This window comes from Pezoporus flaviventris, unplaced genomic scaffold (assembly GCF_033815535.1).
Source record: "Pezoporus flaviventris isolate CSIRO_AGI_PZ_B2104156 unplaced genomic scaffold, CSIRO_AGI_Pfla_v1 ptg000031l, whole genome shotgun sequence".
Classification (NCBI taxonomy): domain Eukaryota; kingdom Metazoa; phylum Chordata; class Aves; order Psittaciformes; family Psittacidae; genus Pezoporus; species Pezoporus flaviventris.
This window is the reverse complement of record NW_026892579.1, coordinates 37,249,165-37,271,269: the sequence shown is the minus strand read 5'-3', so window position 1 is coordinate 37,271,269 and position 22,105 is coordinate 37,249,165. Positions and strand designations below refer to the sequence as shown.

The following is a 22,105-nucleotide window of genomic DNA, read 5'->3' as shown; positions in this document are numbered from 1 at the left end:
TTTGTGTATTGCTTCCAGTCTTTGGTAGTATTTTGTCTTTGCTATTTGAAACACAGCCCATTTAACATTTCAGTTTCTCAACTTGTCAGGATTAATTTGCATTCTGATCCTGCCCTTCATAGTGTCTGCACCACTTGTACATTTTACAAGCATGCTTCTAATTCCATCATATGAGCACCTAATCAAAAATACAAACACTGCAACCCCTAAGGAGAACCCTGTGGAAAAGATCATGTAGCAAGTCCTTCTAGTCTACCAGTAAATGACTTTCCAAGTACTTTTCAGACACAGCAAACAACCATCTTAAGGATTCATCTACATTTCTTCCTGATTTGCTTATGTATCATAGCAGAAGTGATTGTACTCAAAGATGCTCGCAGATCCTTGTCCACATGGAGGACTTCAACCACCCTGATATCTGTTGGAGGGATGGTACGGCCCGGCACAACCAATCCGGGAAGTTCCTTGATTGTGTGGAAGACAACTTCCTTCTGCAAGTAATAGAGGAGCCAACAAGGAGAGGTGCCATGCTTGACCTTGTGCTCACCAACAGGGAAGGGCTTGTTGGCAATGTGATGCTCCAGTGCAGCCTTGGTTGTAGCTACCATGAGATGGTCGAGTTCGAGATCCTCCGGACAGTGAGAAGAGCGTGCAGCAAGCTCACTGCCCTGGACTTCAAAAGAGCAGACTCTGGCCTCTTCAGGAACCTGCTTTAGTAAGGTTCCATGGGATATAGCCCTAGAGGGCAGGGGGGCCCAAGACTCTTGGTTGATATTCAAGGATCACCTGATACAAGCTCAGGAGTGTTGCATCCCAACTAGAAGGAAGTGCAGCAGGAGGGCCAGGAAACCTCCTTGGATGGATAAGGAGCTGCTGAGGAAACTTAGAAGAGGAAAAAATAAGCTTACGGAAGGTGGAAGCAAGGACAGGCAGCCTAGGAAGAACACAGGGATGCTGTCCAGGAAGCTAGGAACCAGGTCAGGAAAGCTAAGATCCAGTTAGAATTAAATCTCACAAGGGATGTGAAAGGTAATGGGAAGGGCTTCTATAGGTATGTAGCAAACAGAAGACAGCCTAGGGACAATGTGGGCCCTCTCCAGAAGCTATCAGGAGAACTGGCTACACAGGATTTGGAGAAGGCTGAGGTTCTGAATGACTTCTCTGCCTCGGTCTTCACTGGCAAAGGCTCTGACCACACCACTCAAGTCTTGGAAGGCAGACGCAGGGACTGTGAGAATGAAGACCTTGGGCCCACTGTAGGAGAGAATCTGGCTCGAGACCATCTTAAAAACCTGAACTTGCACAAGTCCATGGGACCTGATGAAATCCATCCGCGGGTCCTGAAGAAGCTGGCGAATGAAGTTGCAAAGCCACTGGCCATCGTATTTGAAAAATCGTGGCAGTCAGGCGAAGTTCCTGACAACTGGAAAAAGGGAAATATAACCCCCATTTTCAAGAAGGGGAAAATGGATGACCCAGGGAATTACAGACCAGTCAGTCTCACCTCTGTGCCTGGCAAAATCTTGGAGCAGATTCTCCTGGGTGGCATGCTAAGGCACATGAAAAACAACAAGGTGCTTGGTGACAGCCAGCATGGCTTCACTAAGGGGAAATCCTGCCTGACCAATTTGGTGGCCTTCTCTGATGGGGCTATGGAACTGATGGATAGGGGTAGAGCAGCTGATGTCATTGACCTGGACTTGTGTAAAGCGTTTGACACTGTCCCACACAACATCCTTGTCTCTAAATTGGAGAGACATCAGTTTGATAGGTGGACCACTCGGTGGATAAAGAACTGGCTGGATGGCTGCACGCAAAGAGTTGTGGTCAATGGCTCAATGTCTGGCTGGAGACCAGTAACAAGTGGCATCCCTCAGGGATCGGTCTTGTTCAACATCTTTGTCGCTGACATGGACAGTGGGATTGCGTGCACCCTCAGCAAGTTTGACGATGACACCAAGCTGTGTGGTTCGGTTGATATGCTGGAGGGAAGGAATGCCATCCAGAGGGACCTTGACACACTTGTGAGGTGGGCTGATGCCAACCTTATGAAGTTTAACCATGTGTCCTGGGTTCAGCAGTAGCAGTCATTTTTTCTCCTTCTTGGTAGCTGGTGCAGTGCAGTGTTTTGACTTTCAGCTCGGGAACACAGCTGATAACAAGGATGTTTTGGTTTGGCCAAGGACTTTGTGAGCCTCATGCTCTGCCAGGGGGGAGGGAAAGCCAGGAGGAAGCAGAGACAGGACACCTGACCCAAACTGACCAAAGAGGTATTCCATACCACAGCACGTCATGCCCAGGATGTAACTGGGAGTGAGCCGGAAGGGCTGGGAGACTGCAGGGTTGGAGGAGGTATCGGTCGGAGCTTGGTCGGGCTTGGGGGGCAAGTTATCGGTCAGCTGGTGCTGAGGTGTTGTATTCTCTTCCCTTGTTATTTCCTTTATCATTATTATCTTTGGTGGTAGCAGTAGTGATTTGTGTTATACCTTAGTTACTAAACTGTTCTTATCTCAACCCGTGGGAGTTGCATTCTTTTCGATTCTCCTCTCCGTCCCTCCGGGAGTAGGGGGAGGGAAAGAAGGGGGGGGGTGAGTGAACGAATTACCTGACTGGGTTTAAACCACGACACCATGTCAAGTGCAAGGTCCTACACCTGGGTTGGAGCAATCCCAGGCACAGCTACAGGTTGGGCAGAGAAGAGATTCAGAGCAGCCCTGTGGAGAAGGACTTGGGGGTGCTGGTCAATGAGAAAATGAACATGAGCCAGCTTCAGTGTGTGCTCACAACCCAGAAAGCCAACTGTATCTTGGGCTGCATCAAAAGGAGGGTGACCAGTAGGTTGAAGGAGGTGATTCTGCCCCCCTACTCTGCTCTTGTGAGACCTCACCTGGAGTATTGTGTGCAGTTCTGGTGTCCTCAACATAAAAAGGACATGGAACTGTTGGAACAAGTCCAGAGAAGGGCCACGAGGATGATCAGGGGACTGGAGCAGCTCCCGTATGAAGACAGGCTGAGGAAGTTGGGTCTGTTCAGCCTGGGGAAGAGAAAGCTGCGTGGAGACCTCATAGCAGCCTTCCAGTATCTGAAGGGGGCCTATAGGGATGCTGGGGAGTGACACTTCATTAAGGACTGTAGTGATAGGACAAGGGGTAACGGGTTAAAACTTAAACAGAGGAAGTTTAGATTGGGTATAAGGATGAAGTTCTTTTCGGTAAGGGTGGTGAGGCACTGGAATGGGTTGCCCAGGGAAGCTGCGAAAGCTCCATCCCTGGCAGTGTTCAAGGCCGGGTTGGATGGAGTCTTCGGTGACATGGTTTAGTGTGAGGTGCCCCTGCCTTGGAACTAGATGGTCTTAGGACTTAAGGTCCTTTCCAACCCTAACTATGCTATGATTCTATGATAATATGCAACTGTCCCACCTACCAAAGCATTTATGGAATACTCAGTAATAATCAACCTAATCAGAGGTGCATTTCTCCCAGACATTACATAAATGGCTCAAAGAAACCAAATACCATTCATTCTAAAAGCTTATACATTCAGTTGTAATGACAAAGAATACAGTTCCCCCATATAAATACCAGTAAAGGTGTAAGCCACCAAGAAAATAAACTACATTTAAATAAAGGATAATGCTGGCACAAGCGTAAATGAATCTGTCCTTAAATATTTTTAGCCTGGAAATTAGAAGGAAGCCCCTAACCATGAAATTAATCAATTTCTAAAGGAAGCTACCGGTTTGCTCCACTGGGAGATTGATGAGTCCAAATCTAATGTGCTTTGAGACTAATCACAACTTATTTGTGATCACGAAGGGTTCTAATTTCATAGCAGTATCTTGTATCTTCTCAAGAAACATGCCAAACTTTCAATTCTTAGTTATCTCACTGAAGGGAAACAGTTTACTTTGGGGGGGGGACACGACATGACTCACAGAACATTTAGAAGAAAGAATTACTCCTAACTAGTCATTAACATGTTAAAGTTTAAAGTGGTCTTCATCACTAAATTTTATTTAACTTAGTTCAACCAACCTGACTTCAGTATCTAATAACAGTTATCACTTTGAATAGATATGAATATTCCTCTGTTAACCTCAAATAATCATAGCTTCCAACATGGAACCTCCAGAATAGTATGCACTTCAGTTTGTTTTTCGTCTAGAAAACAAGATGATTCTTCTTATGCACTGCTCGGATTTATCTATTGCTTTTAGCTCTGTTTTGCAGGAGTCTATTGCAGAGGCTAAGGTCAGGCAGCTTTCCACTTTCTAAATTCTTTAATGTTGTACCCTCCAGGCACAGCTGAAGATTTTGTCACAAAAAGAAAACCAATGAGTGAAACAATATCTCCTTAAGGTGCTAGAAGAAAGGAAACATTTGAATTTAAAAGTGATGTTTTTTATTAGCTACTGTCTAGGGTCAGATGAAAATCTCAAGGGTTCCTCATACTTTCTTGCTATGTCCAATTCTGACAGTAAAACCTCTAAGTTTGTCACAGCCAACACTGTGGACATCAACTCCAGATGACTGTACAGAGCCTGCAAATGCTGCTTTTGAAATTGGACAGACATAGTTAGGAGATGCTTTCCTCCTAAGAATGAACTTTATCCTATAGCAAACAGAACTATTAACAGACTGGAGTGACAGTAAGGCAGACACTCCCATCAGCAAGGCAGTACCAGTAACATACCCAGTCATTTCCCAGTAAGACAAAAGCTATTAATAACTTGTATTTTCAACAGTATTATGCATATTTACAGTACCATTCTTTAATAAGCATAATTACTAGGTTGCCTATTTAGGTAATAATTAATGCACACAGCTAGTATCACAAAATTGCTCTATAGTGATGGAGATCCACTTCCAACCAGAGACTTTCAATGACAAACATGTCTACCACACTGTGAAAACATGCTCCCGCTGAGAACCGAAAATCCATAACTGAGTTTTAATGACATTCTGTGATTTCCAGCAAGCAATATTAATGATAGAATTATCTATCAAGAGTAAATTATTCTATTTCAATACAATTTTATAACACAAATTCCACAAATATAATTGTTTGTAAACTCAGATTTATAAGTAAGGGGAAGTAGATAAAAAAGGCTAAGTTTGAAATATCAGTATAAGAAATATGAAAGAACTGAGAACTCATGAAATACTACAAATTAAAATCAACTAATAAAACAATCAGATACTAATAATTTAGTTGCATCATATTCTGATAAAGTACTGCTGCACTTACATCTTTTTCACTTATTATTGTAAGTAGATAGCTACATGGGTATTTATTATACTTGTGCAGTCCTGTTTTTGCTTTTAATATGCCCTCCCCTGTCTCCTCAGGGATGTAACCTGGACAAAAGAAGGAAACTCTTCAATTTTTGCTGGATGATGATAGCAGCTATACAGTGTGACTGAGAGGTGCATGCATTTTGACACAGTGAGAAATGAGATTTTTAGTGAAATTCTAGCTCACTGAAGTCAATAGGAGCTTTACCATTAGTTTCAGGGAAAGCAGAATGTTGTCCTTTGATTAAGTTATTAGCATTATTTTCTACAGCATGTTCTTTGTCCGTTAACGTACTTCCAATATTGTAGGTGCTTTATATTTCCTAACTTTACCTAGTATCACATGGCAGAAGTATTTGTTTTGAACACTGCCTCTACAATTCGATACATACCCTGTAAAACAGTTCTAGTTTTAAATGCAACTTATTCACTACATAGCTGTCAACAGCAATACTACCCAGGAGATTTAGAATAAAATGCATACCTGAAGGAAAATCCTTCCAATTCCACTTAACAGCTGAGGCTCTTGCTGTGGGTAATATTTGATGATGGTGTGATACGCATCTACAGCAAGCACATAGTCCTAAGGAGTGAAAAGAACATGACCAGGTATTTAAGCTCAGCATTCTTCAGCCTTTATGTCTCCTTTTTAAACGCATATTCAAATGGAATTAAAGTAATTGCAACTTGTCAGTGGAACAGGATTTCTACTTATCATTGCAGGCAGTAGGAGCTGACTATATTGGTTATTTCTCAGTTATACTAGAACTGCAAACACAGGGGATCTTCCTCTTTTTTTTTTTCCCCAAATGGATAACATTCTCTTTGTAGCTAAATGCCAAGAACAAAAAATTTGAACATTTACTCTTCATCTTAGATTATGATTTAGGATGAAAGTCAAAAGCCTTCTGCATGCCCAGGGTCTCATGTTTCAAATATATGTATAATTTACATGGTTTAACAAACTATGCTCCAAAGCTTTGGAGCTGCTTGTGCACATGGTCTTAACTTCTGAAAAATATAATGTGACAGAAGCTGCAATTCATGCACATTTTCAGATGACAAACCAGCACTGCTGCCAAGGGAAATGAGACCTTTTCTATTCTTTCACCCAAACCCTCTTCCCTTCTACCATACAGAATAAAAGGAAAAGGAGTAGATAATCTAAATAGAAAACTGATTTGGGCTAAAACTAAGTGAGGAGTGGGCTAGTTCTGAACTCCAGAAAGCTTTGCAAGTGATCCTCCCCCTGCTGATACCTAAATAAAGACCATAAATACCTCCTCCATAAATACTTGCATAAAGCCGCCACTTGCTGGCAAGTGGCAGTTCTGAGATCTGTCCACTCAAGGTGCAGTGCAACAGCATCCTCCAGATAATGAGAAGTAACAGAAGATTAAACAAAATCATGCTCCCATTTCCCACATCAAAGAAATGTCCATGAGACTGGTTACAGCAGTGCAGCTCTTTTATGGTAATTCAGTACAGTAATTCAATGACCTGGGCAGTAAATGACTCTAAGAGCTAGACACATGGTCTTTGGCAGGCATACACAAAGAAACCTGAGCTGTACTAATCTGATGCCTCCTGACAGTCCCGCCCTTCAGCTGAATACAAGAATTTGTGGTGGGTGTCGGGAAGCAAAAGGCAACAAAGAATAATTTTTCATAACTGCACAGACATCCTGAGGTACTCTCTACCCTACTATTTTTCTTGGTCAAATTACAGGACCCATTTAACTTGTCCCTAATGTGATCACAGCTACTGGTAAAGGTCCTTTTTCTTCATCTCACGCTTAGTCTGAGGAGGTGTAACTGATTTCTTTTCCTGAGGGTGCACCTAAAAAGGCTGAACCATTTTTTAGGAGGGCCTGTTGCAACAGAAATGGGGTAATGATTTTAAACTAAAAGAGGGTAGACTTAGACTAGATATAAGGAAGAAACTTCCTACAGTGACAGTGGTGAAACACTGGCACAAGTTGTCCAGAGAGGTGGCATGTGTCCCACCCCTGCCAACATTGAAAGCCAGGCTTAGATGTGGTTCTGAGCAACCTGACCTAGTTGAAGATGTCCCTGCTCATTGCAGGCGGGTTGGACTACATGACCTTTGAAGGTCCTTTCCAACCCAAACCATTCTATGACTACTTGACCCATGAACCAGGGTCAACATACTAATTGTTTCACACACACAAAAATCAAGAGAAGTCTTTGGAGTCTAATCTGTATATGAGAGAAATTACATGTCCTATACTACTACAGGCTGACTTAAACAGTCCAAGATGTACTCTGTGTGACCTTTACTTGCAAACATTATATTGCATGTTAACAGTTAACATTTTATCCCGATTCTAGTGTGTCATCCATGTTTATGATTATTATTGGTAATGGAAAAAGTTCAGAGCAGGCAAGAGGCCACACGTACAAAAATTATTTAAGTATGGATTTATTTAGCATCCAGAGGTCAAATGTGATGAAATTTACTAACAAAAATTTTCATAAGTGTATGATTTATGAAAAGCTCAAATTTTACTGTAACAGCTCTCACTAAAGGACTTCATTGATTATGGAGTCCTACATGTCAGGTAGGCAAGAAAAAACTTGGAATAGGGACCCTCTGATCTGTCTCCTTAAAGGAGCCATGCTTGTATTAGCTATTAATATCTGAAAGAGTATCATTAATAAAATCTGACTATGACTGCATTTTATCCCTTCCTATAAAACTCTAGCTTTTATGCTCAGTGTCTTCTGTTCCATGGTCTAAAGCTGCTCCTTACCCAATGCTCAGTCTCCTGCACACTCTGAGGCTTAGGCTCAGGTATGGGGACTTTACAATCACATCCCCAAACTCATGTAGAACAAACCCCAGGAGATCACGCAGTTAAGCTGATAGAAAAGCTCTTCTGTCATCTCAGAGTTTAGCATGAATTGACTGCAGAAAAGTCTTGGCCAGATGCAGCTGCACAAGTGGATACTGTCTGCACAATTACACCATCACAGGCTCCCAGGGTAGGTAGTAGCCAGCCTTGGCAGGAACAAGCACCCCACTAATGTCTTAGGAGGCTCAAGCTGTGGGATTTTCATAGACTTGGCCTAGTCAGGCAAAGAAACCTCCTCCCCTTTTGCATTCTCTGTCAAGTGATTATTCATCACCATGCATTATAACTAGGAGTACAAGAATATTTACACCTCCTAAAATGTTAAGAGTATAGGTGAAGCATTAAGAGTCTATGCACTGTGTATAGTGTGGATACAGCATCCTGTTTCCATATGACAGCACATAGTGTCTGTGCTTATCTACCTCATGCCTTGCAGTACCTACCACAGAAATGGGACTCATTTGTTCCAGGATATGACAGAGACTAAGTTACATTTGTCCAAAGCAATCCCTAAGGACAGACAAGGATGGCCCCAGGATGAAACTGTAAAACATTATCACAATATCCGGGCTCACTTCTAAATACAACCTCATTTTGTAGTTACTCCAGGATCCCATGGTGAGTTTTAAATGGATTTCCTACTCCTCTCCACTATTATGGAAGGTACAGTACTTCTAGAGTATCCTATATGTCATACAGAATGACAGTATTCCAGTAAGTTATAAAAGCATCTTATCTGAAAGTTCCTTCTAAAGGAGCATACTGTAAAGTATACAAGATTTGGTCTCGTTTACTAAAGACTGTTTTAATTTTCATCTTTGCTAATGTGACATGGTACAAGAAGAACTGTTTGACAGAATGATAAACAGGTGCCCTCCCAGAGGAGCAAAGTCTTGGTTGATACAAGTTGTGGTTGCGAGGAGTAAGACATTAAATACTGCCAGTAAAGAACCCAATGACTACAGTTTGTGATCTGAAGACTTAAAGGTGGGGCTGATGCACTATCATAGTCTTTCATTTTCAAAGATTATGAGCCTTCAGATTTTCCACATGTTCATGCAAAAATGACTGAAGTTATACAATTCAGTATGAGAGTTGGCCTCTTTGTTATTAAACTGTTTTATAATTCAGTATCTGTATTATCATGAAATTTGGAGCTAATATTAAATATTCTAATCCAAGGTAGTTCTAGTAAGCCATTGGATCTACCTGCACAAAAATGGCAAATGGGGTTTGTTTTTCATTTATTGCACCACAGTACAACTGTACTTTCCCCTTCATGCATTACACATTTTCATGTTTCCCTCGCTACCACCTTAAGTACTTAAAATATTAACTGTGAGATACACAGAAATAAGCATAAATGACCATCAAGTGCAAATGCTGAGAGTAGGTTCAATAAACCCTAGACTAAAAATCAGCTTTATTTATACAAAGTGCAGAGTTCATAGATACTATTTTTTTGGAAGAGAGGACATGGATAACTTATCCAGCCTCTCTACCTAGTGCACTTGTGGAAAGGTTATGAAAGCAGAGATTCACAGTGTTACGAATCCAAAGAGCAGTACTGCAGCACAGTTAGGCAAAAGACATGATGATTCATGCAGTTTTTCTCCTTTAAATCACAGTTCTTCGTCATCCCTTTTGTCACTAATACAAGCTGTTACCTCCTTCTTTGTACAGTTTTAATTGCACTATACCTAAACTAAAATAAATTCTAATGCTTTTGTTTTTATGAAAGGCAAGTTCTGAAAAAGTTAAGACAACACCGAAAAAAAAGTGCCTTTAATTAAGGTTAATTAAGCTTAACTGGTTACCTCCAAAACAGTATACCCCTCCTCATTAATTTAATGAGATATTTAGCTATGAAGCTAATGAGGCCATATTTAAAAGACAAAAATCATTGTGCTACATAAACAGAATTCCTTGAGTCAGATAAGTAATACAGAAGAGATATGACAGGAAATAAACCTAATTAGAGTTGAGGATATCTGAAGTAGATTTAAATAGTTATAGACCCAACAGCTAATCAAAGTGTTTGGGTTTTATTTTTATTTTCAAGAGTCAACCCTAACAAGATCGCTCCCTATTAAATACCTCTGAAGTTTTCTGTGCGAAGAAAGAGGTTAGCAAAAGTAAGATAATAAGTTTTTCTATTCTTATTATGATGTCACATAGTTTTACTTTAATAATTTATTATTATCAATCTACTAATAGCACAAGCTATTCTATTCAACTAATAGTATCTGGGGTTCAAATTATGACCATATTGCAATATCGTAAAAGTTCACTAGATGGCAATAGATGGCGCTGACTTGTGGAATGAAATCTGTGGTGGTTTATTTTTCTTCTTCCTAAATTACATACACTTGAAATACTTGAATAAGAACAAATGCAGGTTTTAAAGTATTACACAATCGACAAAAAAAGTGGAACTGGTCAATTAATATAATTGTTCATTGGAGAATTAACAGAACTGTGTTTAAAAACTATTTGAAGAAACAGTTTTACACTGAGTACTCTAGAAGGTGGAGAAGATTATTATGGCATTGCTTCATGTTAGAATGGTCTTATAAGTATTAAATTTATAAAGAACTGTCATAGTTTAAAACCAGAGAGACAGCTTGTTCACTCACTTCCCCCCCTTCTTGCCCTCCCCTTACTCCCGGAGGGACAGAGAGGAGAATCGAAAAGAATGCAACTCCCACGGGTTGAGGTAAGAACAGTTTAGTAACTAAGGTATAACACAGATCACTACTGCTACCACCAATAATAATAATGATAAGGGAAATAACAAGGGAGGAGAATACAACATCTCACCACCAGCCAACCAATAACTGCCCCCCCCCCCCAGCCCGACCAAGCACTGACCGATACCTCCTCCAACCCCACAGTCTCCCAGCCCTTCCGGCTAACTCTCAGTTACCTTCTGGGCATGACATGCTGTGGTATGGAATACCTCTTTGGCTAGCTTGGGTCAGGTGTCCCGTCTCTGCTTCCTCCTGGCTTCCCCTCCTCCCTGGCAGAGCATGATGCTCACAAAGTCCTTGGCCAAACCAAAACATCATTGTTATCAGCTGTGTTCCCGAGCTGAAAGTCAAAACACTGCACTGCACCAGCTACCAAGGAGAAAAATGACTGCAACTGCTGAACCCAGGACAACAACCCATATAATTATCTCACAAAGGATCTGTCACATAAGTGGAAAAAGTAACTTCATGTACTACTCTGATTTTAACTGCAACATGACTATGTCTCCTGATTTCAACAGTTATTTTTTCCTCCTTCTTATAAGCTGATGCAGTGCTGTGTTTTTGACTTTAGTCTGAGAACTGCTGATAACACACCGATATTTTAATTGTTGCTAGGTAATGTTTACCCCAATCAAGGACTTTTCAGTCTTTCATGCTCTGCCAGTGAAGATGGACACAAGAAGCAAGGAGGAAGCAGAGCCAGGACACCTGACCCAAACTAGCCAGAGGGGTATTCTGTACCCCAGTACGTCATGCCCAGCATATAAAAGTGAGGGAGTAACCCAGAAGGGCAGATCATTGCTCAGGTCAGGCTGGATATCAGTCAGTGGGTGGTGAGCAGCTGTAATTTGCACCACTTGTGTTTATTTTTTCCCTTTCCCCTTTTAGTTTTATATTCTCTCCCCTTGTTATTTCCCTTACTATTATTATTATTAGTAGCAGTAGTTTCATGTAAGACTTTAGTTATTGTTCTTAACCCGTGAGGTTTAAATTTTTTTTGATTCTCCTCCCCATCATGGCCAGAGAGGGGTGGAAGGTGGAAGGGGTGAGAGAGTTGCTGCACGGTTCTGAGTTACCAGCTGGGCTTATATCATGACACAATGTTTGGAAAATCTTTCTTAAAAACTTTACTACTCCATATAGGGATATTTCTGAAAACTGAGACATTCGCAACTCCACGGCCAATGCACTGAAATGCAAATTTCAGATGAAAGTAGTCATGGTTTAATATGTGGTTGTGGGCCACCTGGAAGTTACTGTTTAACCATAAATCTCTAACTTAACAGCTGCTTGATAGGCTCTAAATACAACTGGCCTTAAGAAGTACCTGAGCTGCAGTATTTCTGGAGTAGCATTTCCAAAATGGTGATACCCAGTATTCCCAAATATTCTTCCATCACTAGAATAACAATAACGGGACCAAACCAGAAAAGAAAGAACTATGCATGCACGTGGATTTGTGCGTACACGAGAAGAAAAACACTGAAAGTGTTAAAAACAATTCACAGCCAAAAGTAAAGTGAAATTCTTAAGAGAGAGTAAAAAAAAAACAACAAATCCCAAACAAAAACAGTATTACCAGCATTTTCTTATTTCTATCTTCTACTTCGTTTGGGATGGAAACTCCTGCTTTTTTTGAAACCAAAGCTCCTTAAAAAAACCCCTATGTCAAATACCTACTTCAAAACTCAAATGTTGACTAGTTCTTAAAAATAACTCCTGTTTTAATGGACAATTATTTCTATTCCAGACAGAAATGTCCTCATCACACTATCATTATGAATACCTATTTCCATTTTCTGTAATTCTCATAAAAAGGACGTTCCATTTCATGCCAAGCAGTATTTGGGTAACTGGATCTCTTCTAAACAATGCATGCTTTTTGAGGTATTGTATTATTAAGAATGGAGCCACATTTGGGAAGAAGCTCAGTAAACATCAGAGGGTCGGGTCTGGCATGACCTTGGGCAACCAAAGATCAGGAAGCAAGGACTGCATATCTTGGCCTGTGAAGATTATACTGCTGACAACTTTGCTCCAAGGCTGTTGCTGCTAATTGATTTGTGAAATACAGTTAAGCTAACAGCAGTACACTGCAAGAATGGTGGTTTCCCTGCTTCCCTGACCATGAGATGAACAGAAGTTGTTTTATTTCTGCTTTCTGAATACAAGGAGAAGCTAAGAGTGTTGCACCAAATGCAGCAGGATTGGTTGAAAAAGTAAGAAGGTATCAAGGGAAAAAACCACAACAGTGGAAGCTAGTTACTTTTGCTTTTATTCCTTTCTCCTCTGCCCATCCCTTCCTGTGAGGATTTAAACTTGAAAGAAGGTAACTTACAATTGAGGTAGGTTGACAAGGGAGGATGCATTTAGATATCCAGGATCTTCATCACATACAAAGGCTACAGTATTATTAATCCTCAAAACAGAGCAACATTCCTAGTGCACAGTTTGAAAAGGACACAGCACATAATTGCTTTTAATTACAGCATTTAGTTAAGTGTTTGAAAAATCCAATTTAAAAATGCAAATTCTGTATTGTTATTGCATGTTCTCCAGGATGATCTGGGGAGAAATAAGTACAGATATCTTCCCAAAGAACATTATTGCAAATAGTTATCTATTAAATAAGACATTATTAAACCTAATTAATACCTCACTAAGCAAAACCTTCACATGCTGTCAGGCAGTCTTCCCTTACCTATGCACCAGTAACTGTCTTGCAGTTTCTCTGACAATCTATTCTGGAATATACGGTACCTCTGCAGTTGCTGCCACCCACATACCTTCATCATTAGCAGACAGTTTGCCATGGAGTACATCACCCGGCCCAGACGTGACCTCCACAGCTGAACAGAGGCTGCAAAATAAGAGCAGCTTGTGAATTTGCACAAATAAATTAGAGCTTCTTTCTTGCCATCAATTATTAGTGCTGTGAATTACGATTTTGAAAGATCCCCCTCGTTAACACCGCTGGGTTTTTGCTTAGAATTTGTAATTCTTGGTCACCCTGCACCATCAGATAGAAAATTCTTCACCTCCCCAAGGTAACTGCTCAAGCAGCTCTTGGGTACCATACGCGATGCAACAATGCAGAGCAATAGACAGCTCAGCTTTGAGCTCAGGCCAAATATTAAACACCAAAAGAAGCCACACATTTTCCAATATCAGAACAAAAGGTGCGCAAAAAGATTCAAGTGATAATGAGCATCAGTTTAAAAACATGTAATCTACAGCATTAAATGTGATAAAAATCAAAAATCAAACACAGCTAAAATGCCATTTCAAAGCCAAACCATGCAGGGTGAGAACTGTCTGAGTCTGTGACTGTTTGTGCTTGCCTCTGGCTTAAAGAAATGCTGGAAATAATCTGCCAAGCCTGTCTGCTTTCCCCACGCTCCTGGAGCTTGCAGGCATTAAAAGCTGCAGCAGCAGATTTCCCTCTCTTGCTTTGCAGACAGACTCCTAAGGTTGGAAGAAAACGGTTCACACAGATGCTCATTTTCTCTTGCGTTACAGTACCACAGATCAATGCTAGAAATATTCCTCTAACCCTCAAAAATAAACATTAGGGTTATTAATTTAGTTCATTCGGAAAATGAATGTATCTCAGTCAATCATCTGTCAAGGTCACTGTAATGATTTGAAAGGAGGGGAGGAAGAGAGAAGAGACTATTTCAATGAGATGGTGATAACTGAGACCACTCATTTGTATCAATAATGTAGTCTCTGCTGAAAGCATGGCAGGTCACATAGATAATTCTTTCAGCACACATAAATGCCATTACAAATAATAAGAGAGCTTGGTGAAATGCCTTCCTAAAAACTCCTTCAATTCTCTTCAACAATGAAACAAAAAAACCCCCATGAATATTCCAAAATTACCTTTGCGAGAAGAAGGGCACAATGTGCGGCCCAAGACTGGACCTAGTATTTCATCTACCCTGCTTAAAATCATTCATTACTCCTAGCTTTTGTTTCAGAAATTCCCCCTTGATCACATATCATTACGGCTATTAAAGGAGAGGAAGCTGTAAAACATGAGCAAATATTTTATGACGTATTTCTGTTTTTCCTTTCTTGCGTGTGTGTGTGTGTATAAAACCAGAACGTAATTACTCTCCTTTATTATTTCACTTATATTAATGCATCTCCTTTTTGCATGTCCTGACAGTGTGGTAACCACATTCAGCTTTCTAGGAATTAAGTGAAAACAAATTAGATATGGATTCCTGCAGTGGAGACATCTAGATTTCCCATTAACAATGGAATAGGATCAGCTATGGTTCTCAGAAAGGACCACAAGACATACGGACCAGATGCCTTCAGTCTGTGCAATGAATTAAACATGAACCTGGCGTGGAAATTCTGTACCCATGTGGGATAAGGCTTCTTAGCACTGGCAGGAAAGGGGTTAAAGAAAACCGGCAAAGCAGTAAACAAATAAAAAACCCAACAGCAGATCATTGTATGTTACTGAGATGCCTGAAACCCACTGTGCAGGTCCAGGCAGTCACACTTCCACTTCAAGCGCTTGTTTTTCCTTGTTATATATCAAGGACTCCACATTGCCATTCATTTTGGTAGGAGCTCTCTGCACAGAGAAGCTGCAAAACCAGCATCTTATAGAATGTGTTACCACGCAAGTGGTGCAATGCTAAATCTCTGCCTGTTGAAAAACTGGCAGATAAGTGCTATGTTCCAGACTAGAGGAAATGTACATGATAAGTCACTTGGTATGGTACCTTCTTACACTAGTTATAAGGAAATTACAGGCTAAGCATAATCCCCATGATGAATTAAGGCTGTCTTCACATAAAGTTAATAAAGTTTGCTTCAGCTAGTCTCACATGAAAAAAAACAAATCCATTATCAGCTTTCTGGAACTCCAAATACAGCAAAGAAGTAGACAGGGAGCAGACCTGGCTGACCTCCACAGACAATAGCAGTCAACAGTCTCTGCAAAGGACCCATTGGCTTTTTGGCAGCCTTAAACCTACAGGCAGCTGCACAGCAGACATATGAAGATCCCTCCAAATTTTCAGCAGCATAGTCCCTTGGTAACTACTAGCTGCTGCTTTTCTAACTATGTCTCCTCCTGAGCTCATCACAGCTCTAAAGCAGCAGCAGAGAGGAAAGAAAGGAGCCAGAAACTCAGCAGCAAGTCAGACTGTAAGACACAGGATTATGACACAGCTAGGAAAAAGTCCTTGTACCTTTAAGGGGGATCAGTGTCTTGGTTTTATAGGAGTAAAACAGAAAAGAATGTGGTGATAATAAGAACAGATAACAGGGAAGTGTAAGCAGGAGAACAGAGGCAAGAAGAATAGTAGATAAAAGGAGAGAGGAACAGAAACTCCTGGAGCACTGTAGGAAAATCTTTAGTATCCGACTGTATCTCTTTTTCCTAACCCTTTCGAGTAGTAAATGTATTAATTTGACTATACTTGCACATTATGCCTTTATGATATATGCTGCTCACATGTGCGTTCATCTGGGTTTTTTTTAGGACTTATATAGATTAGTGTATTAAGTCAAATACAATAAGACATTAAAGCTGCTTTATATCCAGTCAGTTTGCAGACCACCCTTCCATACAGGAACTGTTTTGGGGAATTGTTTGTTATTATTTTTTAAACTCTGCTAACAACTCTACTTGGCCTCTTGTTATCTCAGCACCAGACTTTTGCTTCCCACAGGCTCTAGGTGAATGTTATCCTAGAAAGAAGTTGGTAAGATTCCTTAGACTGTTAGCTGAAACTGAAAGGGTTTTATTTTCTTGGTATTATGCTTTTAACTTGCTAGGTAGGCACTATGAGTGGTTCATATAACCCAGAATGTCACTTCTTGTCCAATTTTTTATGCAGTAATGTATCCTCTACTATTGAAGCTAAATGACTAAGAACAGAAAAAAACACAGCTGCATGTAAAATCATGAAAATGACAACATAGATTTGTATCATCTCTTATTCTAAAAAGTGACTTTGATGTTTCAAGGGTCTATAGCGCAGCTAGTGAGACTCAGCCATCGATGTAGCAGCATCCTAAGCCAGTGTAGCCCTTGAATGATGGGAGTTCAATTTAAAAGAAAAAACAATCCAAAACCAAAACAGTGATTTCAGACATGAGGACCGAGAGGAGCCAGTCAGCCAAGGCTTAAGATAAAACATCCATCTAGCTGTGACATCAATACACTTATATATTCATCCCTAAAGAATAGCAGCCATGTTCTTTGTTTCTTCTAAATTGGGAAAAAAAGCTGATATAGAGCACCAGTTTGATCAAGGGCAAAACTGTGAAATTAATTTCAGCAAATAAAAGTACAAGGTGTATCATTTGAGAGGCTGAGCAGGCTATGAGATTCCAAAAATACTGTTTTTAACAACTCTGGGTCAGTCTTGTGAAAACTTCTGGCATACTTAAGCAAGCAATAAAAACACACTGTCTGTGAAAAAAGTGTTTCAAGAATACCTACCTTGTCTGTTGTCCTGTGTAATGTTAATCATGCTTCCATCTTCAGCTAAGCCTTGTTCCAAATTTTCTAGTATCTGTAGTAAATTTTTTGACGTAACCGACATGAGTTTAAACAGCGCTATACATTTAATGCAAATTATCCACAATTGACAGTCTATATGCAAACCAATTCAGGCAGGAATGCTTCACCTAGGTATAGTTCCAAGTTACTATTACCGTAGCTAGATCAATTGCACAAAGTAAGAAAGCCATTGTACGGGAGAAGGATGTTAGAGCTCAGGTTTATGATACTAACAGAACATTGAATGTCAGCACACTCTAGGGACACACATATTTTGTTAAGCAAAACATGAAATGTGCTTCACCAGAGAATGAATGTTAATGTCCACAAAGAAAGTCAATCTGATTTTTCTTAGAAAGCCACTGCCTCTTGATTCCCCCACCCTAAGCAGAGGCTCTAGTTTAGTCCTTCTGTCCTTAATGAATAACGCCTCTTAGTTCTTACTGCAATTTCCTTCTCAAAGCTTGGGTTTTATTGCTTCTTTTTATCTAGTATAGATTTTAAATCAAGTAAATTGTTGAGTGAATGAAACATTTGTTGTTTTATTGGGAGAACAAAAATGTATACTTAATGAAGCTTGTGTCTTAAGCACTTTAAAATTTGTAGGTAAGATTCCATTTGAAATGCAAGTTGACTTTCCTTTTTTTTTTTTAATCCCATCACAATATCTCCAAATTTGTTTTCGGATTCCCACAAACCACCCCACTTTTCCTGTTACAGATTTATAACTTTGGTTGTAGAACAATGCTTGAGATATCCTTGAAAAAACCCATTAAGGCCACTTGCTCTTTCATCTGTGGTTAGCTGATGAGGGAAATACAAGGCTGCTTTTTCCAGGGACTGAGTGCACTTCCAAATACAGAGCTCTCAGCTTCTTGTCAGTATAAGAAGTTTTTTCTTACATCAGTCAAGCATTCAAATTGTGCTCAGAGCTTTGTAAGCAAACATTTAAAAACAACACAGGAAATCCCCCAAAGCAAAAACACGTAGAATTAATCTGGGCTCAGCCAGCCATGTTGGTGCCTTTTACAGCCAATGAAGAGCAATTGGTACCTCCAGGAAGCCAGTTCATGTCACCTATTTTAGTCATCTTAAGGAGGAAGGAATTGCTCTACAAGATACCAAGCTCTTGTCACAGATGAGAGTGAAAGCATGAAGTTAGATGCCATAAATTTAGCTACAAGGAACTTAAGAACAAGGAGAGACACATGATGAAATGACAGCAGTTACCACATGCCAGCTGAGCCAGTGTAATTTTCCCAGTAAGAATTGTTAGCCCATGACAAATACAAGGCAATATGATTTAGTGTGAACCTTGTTCACAGAGGGCTAGGCTACATTGCCTTACCTCAGATTTTGAGAGGCTATAAGCGTACACCAGTAGTTACTGCAGCTTAGTTGATAGGTGGCAATTTATAAGACCACAGTGGCACACACCTGCAAGACTGAATCTCAGTCCCACTTTCAAAAGCAGTGTAGCCACTTTTAAATCACTTAGGAACCAAAAGCACTACGTTTCAGTGTTAAATGCTTAGTGTATAATGAGTCACCTTGTCAGACAAAAAAAAAAATAATTCTGCTTTCCCACAAACCAAAACCACCTTATTGTCTGTTTTCTGTCCAGTCTAAACCAAATGATCTTCCCCTGGAAAATCATTTCTCTTCCATGGGAAAACATCTAATGATCACTTTCCATTCTCAGTAAGGCTTGAAATTCTTACTCTTTAAATGGTCTAAACACGACGAGGTATCTTCATCAAAAGACATACTGCACTATTTAAAAAGACAATGTGTTTATCTTAAAACGTGCTCACTAACATCAAAAAAGAAAGAATTAGATATTAGCATACAATTAGAGTATTACATTAACCATTCTGTGACATTACTTGGCTATATCTAGCCATCACCTCAAGATCAACGCAATTAAAACAGAACTTGGTGCTGATTTGAGGCTAATTGTTCTATTCCCTAGGTTCATCTCCTCTTGCCCTTCCTAAGTACAGGAACATCATCTGCAGATTTTCAGCATTTGGGCATTTCACCAGTTTTCCAAGTATTGCTTAATAATAACATTAATGATTCAGGTAGCTCCTCAGTGTAAGCTATGTGGGATAGTTGACACGAAATAACTAATTTTAGCAAACCCCCTCATCCTACTTTTCTACAGAAGGCAAACTCTTTATTCTAGCAGTATCACATGGGATAGCTCTAAACATCCTTGTTCAGTTACAAAGAGAAATGACTGAACACTTCTATCATCTACTTTAAATATCAGTTTTACGTGTAGCCTAGGTTTTCTCTTGTTTTGAGTATTGGAAGTACACACTCATTAGTTTCACCAGCTAGTATTACTTTGAGTCCTCTGTTTCGTTCCCTATCAATCACCTGTATACTTTAATTACTAACCTATGCACACCACCATTTTCTCTCCTAGTTTCCTATCCTTACATATCTCTCTTCAATGCTTTACTTTTCTTCCACAGCTTTTCACCAGCATTATCTTCTTACTCAAAATAACCCATTCTGGTGCTTCTGCAGTTGTGGCTTTTGGGTAATCAGACTGGTGCAGGATCATCATTTCTACAAACTCATCAAACAAGACATCAGGACAAATACCCCGTAGACTGAAGTAATGTATAAGAAATAGAATACTTAAGTGACCTTAGTTACTGAGCCAGAACTGGAAGCTGAGTAAAAATTAAAACCCAAACAAATCTGGAGGCCAGTAATGAGTGGCGTCCCTCAGGGATCGGTGCTGGGACTGGTCTTGTTTAACATCTTTGTCACTGACATGGACAGTGGGATTGAGCGCGCCCTCAGCAAGTTTGCCAATGACACCAAGCTGTGTGGTTCGGTTGATACGCTGGAGGGAAGGAATGCCATCCAGAGGGACCTTGACACACTTGTGAGGTGGGCTGATGCCAACCTTATGAAGTTTAACCATGCTAAGTGCAAGGTCCTGCACCTGGGTCGGAGCAATCCCAGGCACAGCTACAGGTTGGGCAGAGAAGAGATTGAGAGCAGCCCTGTGGAGAAGGACTTGGGGGTGTTGGTTGATGAGAAAATGAACATGAGCCGGCTTCAGTGTGCGCTTGCAGCCCAGAAAGCCAACTGTATCCTGGGATGCATCAAAAGGAGCATGACCAGCAGGTTCAAGGAGGTGATCCTGCCCCTCTACTCTGCTCTTGTGAGACCTCACCTGGAGTATTGTGTGCAGTTCTGGTGTCCTCAACATAAAAAGGACATGGAAGTGTTGGAACAAGTCCAGAGAAGGGCCACGAGGATGATCAGGGGACTGGAGCACCTCCCGTATGAAGACAGGCTGAGGAAGTTGGGGCTGTTCAGCCTGGAGAAGAGAAAGCTGTGTGGAGACCTCATAGCAGCCTTCCAGTATCTGAAGGGGGCCTACAGGGATGCTGGGGAGGGACTCTTCATTAGGGACTGTAGTGATAGGACAAGGGGTAATGGGTTAAAACTTAAACAGGGGAAGTCTAGATTGGATATAAGAAGGAAATTCTTTCCTGTTAGGGTGTTGAAGCACTGGAATAGGTTGCCCAGGGAGGTTGTGAATGCTCCATCCCTGGCAGTGTTCAAGACCAGGCTGGACGAGGACTTGGGTGATATGATTTAGCGTTAAGGTATCCCTGCCCACGGCAGGGGGGTTGGAACTAGATGATCTTAAGGTCCTTTCCAACGCTAACGATTCTATGATTCTAAATCAGTAGCTAAGACACTCAAAATTTCATCAATCTGTATATAAATCAGAAGTCCAAGAGATATGAAGAGCATCTATGCAAGGGCCAGGGAAGAACATAACTACTCACGAAGGAGAACAGTGGAAATATACAGGGAAAAGGAAAATTATGTTTTTGCACTCAAACACCAAACCTGCTTCAGGTACCAGAAATATGTAAGTAGATGGGGGCGGAAGAGAATGAATTACCAAAATAGGGACAAAGTAAATATGGTTAGGTCTTTGAGTGGCTAATCCAACGCTGACAAGCGTCTGTAGAATGCATACAACAAAAAGCAAGAGAGAAATTTACCAGGTTAAAAGGAATTGTCAGACAGGGAAAGAAAACCCCACAACAACATTAAGGAAGAGAAATGAAACAGAAAGACAAATTTTTGTATGATAAGAATGCATTAGCATTAGTCTTGTATAGCCTCCCAGGGGACGCGGCCTCAGCTCCATAGGGTGGCTCATTAAAAACTAGAAAACAACCTTGTGTTGCAGAGAGACAGACTAGGTAAGCTAATAGGTCTTTTCGCTCTTCCAGCTTCTACGACTCCAAGATCATCTCATTTACATAATGACTATTCCTATGCCCTTCTGTAAATACAGATGACCAAAGATTATTTTTCCACTTTCTAAAATAAGGATGTAAAACACCAGAGGCTTTTGGTTGAAAGCGCCCCAATTAATTCTGTTATAACCCCAATGGTTCCCAAGTGTCATATACAAATATTAAGACTAATGAGTGTAGATCCTTTATGTTATTTTCTTAGTTATGCCATAGGTTTTCATAAGTATTCTAAACTTTATTCTTGAACATTCCAGGTGAAATCAAGATTATTAGACAAATAGCATTCTGTGCAAAAATCAAAACATAGCTATACAACGTTTTCTGTCAGCCAACCATAACCC

General features: G+C 40.4%; 1 protein-coding gene across 4 annotated transcripts in view; it reads right to left on the bottom strand.

The window, feature by feature from the left end:
* TRAPPC12 (trafficking protein particle complex subunit 12) overlaps positions 1-22,105 on the bottom strand; it is a 60,549-nt gene that overhangs the window by 4,293 nt on the left and 34,151 nt on the right. For all 4 annotated transcript variants that reach the window (XM_061460747.1, XM_061460749.1, XM_061460745.1 and 1 more), the window contains 3 exons: positions 17,398-17,470; positions 13,709-13,782; positions 5,779-5,877 (listed from right to left, as the gene is read on the bottom strand). In XM_061460747.1, the coding sequence (XP_061316731.1) occupies positions 5,779-5,877; positions 13,709-13,782; positions 17,398-17,470 (246 nt within the window). The remainder of the gene's footprint in view (positions 1-5,778; positions 5,878-13,708; positions 13,783-17,397; positions 17,471-22,105) is intronic.